The sequence below is a fragment of the Kogia breviceps genome, chromosome 3 (genome assembly GCF_026419965.1).
Source record: "Kogia breviceps isolate mKogBre1 chromosome 3, mKogBre1 haplotype 1, whole genome shotgun sequence".
Taxonomy (NCBI): domain Eukaryota; kingdom Metazoa; phylum Chordata; class Mammalia; order Artiodactyla; family Physeteridae; genus Kogia; species Kogia breviceps.
In genome coordinates this window covers 124,477,697-124,485,230 of record NC_081312.1, presented here as the reverse complement: position 1 = coordinate 124,485,230, position 7,534 = coordinate 124,477,697, and the positions used below count along the sequence as shown (strand labels likewise).

At 57.0% G+C, this 7,534-nt stretch overlaps 1 protein-coding gene across 11 annotated transcripts in view; it reads left to right on the top strand.

Moving 5' to 3' along the window:
- Positions 1-3,507: 3,507 nt before the first annotated feature.
- Positions 3,508-7,534, top strand: part of NTRK3 (neurotrophic receptor tyrosine kinase 3) — a 369,790-nt gene continuing 365,763 nt past the window's right edge. The window contains exons 1-2 of one of the 11 annotated variants that reach the window (XM_067029586.1): positions 3,508-3,554; positions 5,056-5,318. In XM_067029586.1, the coding sequence (XP_066885687.1) occupies positions 5,071-5,318 (248 nt within the window). In that variant the 5' untranslated portion in view covers positions 3,508-3,554; positions 5,056-5,070. Of the gene's footprint in view, positions 3,555-4,137; positions 4,253-4,438; positions 4,591-4,744; positions 5,319-7,534 lie in introns of those variants that run through there. The other 10 variants (XM_067029587.1, XM_067029592.1, XM_059056983.2 and 7 more) reach the window with 10 other exon arrangements.

The window sequence follows — 7,534 nt, the reverse complement described above, 5'->3', positions numbered from 1 at the left end:
GCAGGTCGTTGGCAGGAGTCCTTTCCAGCCCAGAGACTCTATGAATCTATCATTCTGTGTGAGTAGAATAAGTGGAGAATCACTTGGGTAGCATCACTGGTCCCCTAAATGCCTCCAGACACTCCAACCAGGGCAGGAGAGGAGAAGCTATGTATCCTTCAGGGAATCTTTTTTAACGGACTGGAGTGAGCAGTAAGGGGCTCTGACCCCTGGCAGGTAGTTCCAACCCCTGGCAGGTGTGTGCCCAAAATCTTGGGACTTAAATCTGGGTCCTGAGCTGGGACCTCCTGTGGTTGGATTTTCCTGCTTCCTTGGACCACCTTGGTGCTTGACTGTCTCTCTTCATGGGTGGGCTTACATTCTCCATGTACAGTTGAAATTCCCTCCTTGGCTCCGGGCCTTCCGGATACCGGATACCTTTACATCTTCCCAGCCTCCAAATGTGCCTTTTCCCCTTGCATCTCGAGTGAAGGCCACCCAGGAAACAGGACTCTCTTTGACCCAAGTCCAAGCCTGCCAGCACAGATACTCTTTGCAACAGCAAATTCTTCAGGGCTCAGTGTTCCCTTTGTCTTCTCCTGTGCTCCCCGCTCCCCACCAGGTCACCACCCAGAACCGCAGTTCCCCTCCCAGCTCAGAGTTAAGGTGGTGGGTCCTATTTCTGTTCAAACCAGAAAGTTCTGCAGCATGGTTCTTGGATTTAGGCTGACATCTTAGGAGTAGGGCATGGTGGGTAAATCTGAAATATCTGGCGTCCGGCCTGCATCCCAATAACGTGGCCACTGACTCGGAGGTGTGGGTTCATTGGAAAAGGGGAGGCGGCTGGGTTAGAAAGGTAGACATGTGAGCAGCAGGCCAGCAGAGGTGGCACTGGGAGGTGATGATTCCCTGGGCAGCATCGTGTTTGTTATGCCTCCTGAGTCTCTGCTCCCTTCTGCCTTTTCGAGGTGGCAGAAAATTTGGCTTTGGGGATATCTTATAAACAAATAGTCAAGGAGAAATCTCAGGTGCTCACGCAGTTGGTATATGCCCTTTGGAGTAAGATGTGTTCAGTTTCTCTAGAGATCAGGAAGGTTGGATCACTGTGCTCTGGAAGGCAGCCCCCATTCTGGCCTGACTGGTGGGCAACCACATCCAAATCTTAGTAATGTTCCTGTCTTCTCCATACCTCTGGTATCAGATGGCGACTGCTCAGCTGTAAAAGGTTTCTAAAGCTTTACTTACTGTTCAAATAACTCTGCCCAATTCTGCTTCTTATTGATCAGCATGGGATCCACTGGGAAGTTTCCTCCTTTCTAAGATGCTAGCCGTAAGGGATGGGAGGGATTATCCCCTGATTGGCAGGATGCTGAGCTGGGTCACGATCTCTCTGGGACCCAGTGACGGCTGGAGACTGGGAATCACGATGATGTGACAGCCATTCTTCCTTGTCAACCAGGACATTCTTGCCAAGCAGACAAGACACCTCAAGTGTTCTGTACCCCTGCTGACCAAGAGGAGGGCGTCTATGCTGGACACTTTCTCCTGCCCCCTCATCCAGATCTGGCTGTTCTCAGAGGTTAAGAATTAATGAAGCATCAGGATATTTTCCTTGTGCTTGAAGTGAAACTTCACAGGTCTGCTTTTTGACAAGGTCCTTGCATCTGAAACACCCACTTTTTGTCACCCTGAATAATATTCTGAGAATCTACATCCCTGGAACCTCATTTTTTCTCAACGATCCCTCCCACCCAGGTCCATGTAGAATCAGAGACTATTCAAGCTGGAAGGGACTATGGGAGTCATCTCAGTACTTCTCAAACTGTAGTGTGCTTATGAATCACCTGGGGAGCTTGTTAAAATGGATATTCTGGTTTAGTAGGTCTGGGGTGGGGCCTCAGATGCTGCATTTCTAACAAGCTTCTAGGTGATGTGGATGCTGCTGGTCAGAGGGTCAGGCTTTGGGCAGCGTGGACCCAACCTAGTCATTTTACAGACGAGAAAGCTAAGGCGCAGAGGCTTAAGTGATTTGCCTGTGGTCCCAGACAGAACTCTGCTTTTCCCACTCCCGGCCCATCATCTGCTTTAAAAAAGGCCTTACTCCTTGTAAGTTGCCACTTCCTGCTCAGGCTCAGAGCTCTAGCATAAACATAACATAATGTCCCATCTTACTGTCAGGATGAAAGACTTCTTGTCCCATCAGGGCCTCTTGCTTCACAGCTGCATTTGTACCATCTCCAAAGGGGCTTTACAAGTTTTAAAATTTGTTCTGATTTATAGATGCCTCCACTTCTCTCCTGGAAGTGTTAAAAATCATTTCTTTCTCCAAAAAAAAGTGTGTTGGGCACCTTTAAGACACAACCGTCTTAGTTCCAGGCTGGAGAACTGATGCTGGGCTAAATCCACATGGTGTATTGGAGTCTTTACTTGGGCACACACCTGCCAGGGGTTGGAACTACCTGTCAGGGGTCAGAGCCCCTTACTGCTCACTGCTGTCCATTAAAAAAGATTCACCCTGCTTATTGGAGTCTCCGCTGACATGGTCTGAGAAAGGTTCTCTGTTTCTCTGCCACCACCTGCCACCTCCTGAAAAAGGCCAAGTGACAGCTTTGACTACACCTCAGTTTCCCTGATTCTCAAACATATTCCAGAGCCAATCACGGATTGGCACTTACGGTGGACTAAGGCTATCAGAGATGGCCTTGGGCCAGTAGGAACTGGTTTGAGAGTCTAAGGAGGTGTCCACTCTCTGTCCCCTCCTGCTGGTGGGAGGGCAAAATGCCAGTCTGGCAACAAGGCCACACTGGCAACAGGGGGTAAAAGTCTCACTGAGGCCAAGGGAAGGTGGAATGTGAGGGAGAATCGGGAAAACTGCCTTTTATAGACACGTTCTTTTCTTCCTTCCTTCCTTCCTCCCTCCCTCCCTTCCTTCCTTCCTTCTTTTCTTTATTTCTTTCTTTTTTTGCTTCCAAGTTTACTCACAGCGACAGTGCCACGCACAGGCGCCCAGCCAGTCTGTGATTGCGCCCGGGGCGGGCCGGTGGCCCCCGCATACCCCTTCCCCCATCTTGCCCGCAAGTTGCATGACCTGCATCGGAATCCACAGGGGGGCGGGGGAGAATCCTTTCAGATGCTGGATGCAGTTGAATTCAGTGTGTTCGCTTCCTCGCCTGCCCTCCTCCAAGTCGGCGAGGAGAGCTGTGCTTTCTTCTGCGTGTGAATGCTGTAGTGTGTCTGCCTTCTCGGACTTCCCTAACCCTTTCTTTTCCTTTCCGGCAGCGAATGCTTCCGTGTTCTCAGCAAACATCTCACATTTGGCATTCTGACGTTTTATTAAAAAGAAATATCTCTACCAAGGCAAAAAGCGGGGACTCTCCTCCTCTCCCGACGGAAACTGAGCTCGCGTAGAAGGCTGCACCTGCTTTGCGCCCCTACCAGGAAGGGGTGCTTGTGTGGGAGGGAAGGAGGGAGGTTCTGCGCCCCCGAATCCGGAGAAAGCAGCCCGCCCGCCCCCTCGCCCGGCAGCCAGCTCAGCGCACCCGAGAGAGCCGAGCCCGAGAAGCCGGCCTCTGACGGTACTGGCCTGGTGCTTGCCAAAAAATGCCCCTTGCATCTCAATTTCCCCGGCGGTTTCTCTCGCACGCGCAGCTCGCCTGGGGCCACCTCGGATCTGCAGCGCAGTCCTTTCGGCGCTAGTTCCTTCCTTCCTCGCTCTCTGTTTGCCCAAGGACGCAAAACCCACCGCCAAGAAGGCGCAAGGGGCGGGGGGGCACCAACCCAGCCGTGCCCCGCAGTCCCCCCTCAGCCGATCCTAGCTCCCGGACTCTCGATTACGGGAATGAGTGTCATTTAGATCGAGGACCGCGCGTCCCCGGTCCCCGGCTCTGGGTGCCTCTCTGGGGGTCCTGTGTGCTCCCGCACCCCCGATCGCCGCCTTCAAGCCAGTGCCCCCCACCCAGGCTCGGGAACGCTCCCCGATCACCTCGGCCGCGTTCATTTCACTTGCTCTCGCGGTCCGGATTGCAGCAAAACCGGGCAGCGCGAGGGCCAAAAAGTGGAAAGGAGAGCGCCTTTCCGCGTCGCGCCGCCAGCTCTCCAAGTCCCCCTCCCCGGTCCAGACCCTCGCAATCCCAACTGCAACTTTTTCCCTTTCGTCTTGCTTTCCTCTTGGCTGCGGCGAGCGGGCGCCGGGCCGCTAGGCTTGGAGCAGGCGGGCGGGCGGCCGCGCGGCTGCGGGTGGCTATGCGGGCGAGAGCCGCGAGCCGGCGAGTGGGTGGGTGGGTGGGGAAGGAGGAGGGGAGAGGGCGGGCGGGGAGAGAGAGAGAGGGGTGTGGGGAGGGGGTGGGAGAGGGAGGGAGGGGGGAGATTCCGCTCTCTTGCCGCTCCCAGCCGGGGCGGGGGGCGGGGGGAGGAGGCCGCGAGGAGGGAGGGGAGGAGGGTGGGGGAGAGAGGGAGGGAACCGAGGAAGACGCTCGGATAACCCGTGCGTTTCGTAAGGCTCGGAGCACTTGTACATTTCTGCAGGCGCGCAGCGAGCCATTCGTGGCGGCTGCTGCAGCTCCGACCGCATCTTCCTCCTCCGCCTCCTCCGGGCGCCGGGTGTGTGGATGTGTGAGTGTGTGTGAGTGTGTGTATTTTGCAGGTGTGTCCGTTTTAATTCTGCCCAGTAGGTGGGACTTGGTGACTTTAGCACCATATTTTCCTTTTCCTTTTTTTTTCGTTTTTCTTTTTTTGCCTCCCCACCGTCTGTTGCAACCCTGCAAAGTCTCGGAGTCGGAGAGCGCGGCTCGCTTCCCGAGCCCCCGGACCCGGCGAGCCGGCGAGCGCAGAGCCGGCCACCATGCCAGGCAGACCGCGCCACTAGGCGCTCCCCGCGGCTCCCACCCAGCGGCGGCGGCAGCGGCCGCCGCGATGGCTTCAGACGCTGAAGGATTTTGCATCTGATCGCACGGCGTTTCAAAGGCAGAGGCCCCCCCTCCCCCTTCCCCCTCCCTCGCCGTCTTTGTTTCCTTCCCCCCCAGCTCTCCCCACTCCCCCCACCCCACCCCCCTCTCCTCTCCTCCTCCTCTTTTTTAGAAGCAGCGATCGGAGATGGATGTCTCTCTTTGCCCAGCCAAGTGTAGTTTCTGGCGGATTTTCTTGCTGGGAAGCGTCTGGCTGGACTATGTGGGTTCCGTGCTGGCTTGCCCTGCAAATTGTGTCTGCAGCAAGACTGAGATCAATTGCCGGCGGCCGGACGATGGGAATCTCTTCCCCCTCCTGGAAGGGCAGGATTCAGGGAACAGCAATGGGAATGCCAGCATCAACATCACGGACATCTCAAGGAATATCACTTCCATGTAAGTCAGGCGGCCGCTCCCCAACCCGCCTCTCCCCTCGCTCCGCGTCTCCCTCTCGTCCGCCCGCCGACCCGCAGGGCGCGCGTCAGGCTCGCTGGCCCTCCGCCCGCCCCAGCTCGCCGCTGCCCGCCTCCCGCCGCCCGCCGGGCGCGCGTCAGGCTCGCTCTGGCTCGGGAGATGCTCTCGGGCTGCGTATTCCAGGTGACTCCGGCCTTGGCGAGGCGTGATCTGGCGAGGCGTGTGTGTGCCTCTCCCCCGAGAGGACCCCAGTCGGCCGGGACACGCGGGGCCCGGCTCCCGCCCCGGCCCCCAGGCGCTGCGGCTCGTTTCGAGGGTGCGAATTGGGTTCTTTGCCCCCCACTAAATAGCAACAGTTTGGCCACGCTCAAGTGGAATAAAGTAGACGAGGTTCGATTCCCGGGCAGCGGCGCCGGCGGCGACAGCGCTTAACCGGGAGGGAAGGTGACAGTTAGGGACTGCTCGCGATCCAGCCCAGAGGTTTAACTGTTTCCTTTTGGAAACAGCAAAACACGCTGTCAAGTAAACAAGTTGGGAGTTGGCTGCTCGAAGGGAGACTTTGGACATGTCGAGGCCGTCATGGACGCCTACCTCTTCCCTTTCCTTATCGCCCGCCCTCTCCAACCCCATTTTGGGCATTTCCGAGACACCCCCCCCACCCCGCCCTTTCCCACCCTCATCTGCATCTGGGCGCCTACAGATCCTGTTCCTGTTTGAGCTTTGATAACTGTTCCAGTAATTCCGAGTCAGGATGGTGAACGGAGGAGGGAAGGCTTGCGTGGTTTGGGGATGGGGCTTCTTATACGATCGTGCAGACCGTTTCTTTGGAAAATTGAACTCTGACTGGCATTTGCTTGGCTCTGCCCTGAGTGAGATCTGTGGTGGCCTGCTCTTCCCCCTACCCCCCACCCCCCGGTTATTTTTCTTCGGCAGGGATGGGGGTTAGAAGCATGGGCGGCGAGAGAGATCTCGCCGCCTGTCCCGATTATCTTCCCCTGACCTCAGCCAGGTGAGCCCCATCCCATCCTGCCATCCAGAGAAGGGTGTGGATAGCACTGGGGGTGTTCAGGGGGTAGCTCTCACCTGTCTCCCCCCAAGGTCCCCACCCCTTGGAGACCCCTGAAGTGGGTGGGATGCCGAAAAGTCTTGGCACTGAAGTCCTGGCTGGGGTCTGAGGCAGGCATTTGGGCAGACCCAAGAGGGGCTGGATTCTGCCCTGGGTGCTGTTCTCCCAGGCATCAGCTCTCCCTTCACCTCGGCCCCAGCGCGATGGGGCTGTAAAGTCTGGAGGAATTGCCGTCCTGCCCTCTCCAAAGCCCACCAGCCCTCTGGGCTTAATGGAGACTCTGCTTGCGTTCTTGCAGCTAACAGTTTGAGGGAAGTGTGCAGCCCAGGAGGTGTCCCTGACTCCTGGCCCAGGAGACGAGCTTGACCCATATCTTGGCTCGACCGTTCACCCCCTCACCACCTTCAGCTCGGCTGCCTGGGGTGACAAGATAAACAGCCAAGGGTGGGGTTGAGGGGAGGGCAGGAGGAACAGGATGGACCCAATGCAGCCTCTCCCACCTGCAGGCCACAGCATTCCAGCATCCCCAAGGATGCAGCCAGGAGTGTGGGAGTGAGATTGTCAGGGAACCTCTGCCTTGGATGTGCACGGAGAGGTGGGGGTAGGGGTGTGTGTGGGATGGCAGTGGGGAGCCTAGCAGTGGGTCAAGGAGCTCAGGAGCTGGACCTAGGGATTTTCAGGGGATCGGGTGGGCCAGGGGTTGGAGAGATGGTGCCTCAGGTGCCTAGTGCGGGTCTCTGGGAGCTGGTGAGCCTCAGCCAGCTTGTTCTCTGTTCCAAGGATGTGTGTCCCTGTAGGAAGCCGGTGGGAGGCGGGGAGGGTCACAATCACGTAGGCTCTTGATGGCCATGCAGAGGTGTCCCCCCTCTGAAAAGAAAGCTAGGGGAAGCAGTCTGATAAGGAAGAGTTGGGTTGAGCTTTCCAGGCAAAGGGTCCAAGGTGGGGCTGCTGGGAAGGTAATGATGGGAGGGGATGGGGTGACTTCTTGTCCCCTTTGCCATTGAAGGACCCCAGAGGGGCAGCTGGGGCAGGTAATCCGGGAGCAGATTGGGAGTCCCTCTGTGTGTGTCTCCATCCTTGTTTCAGGACTCAGGCGCTTTGCCAGGAAGTCAGGACTCCTTTCCTTGAATCC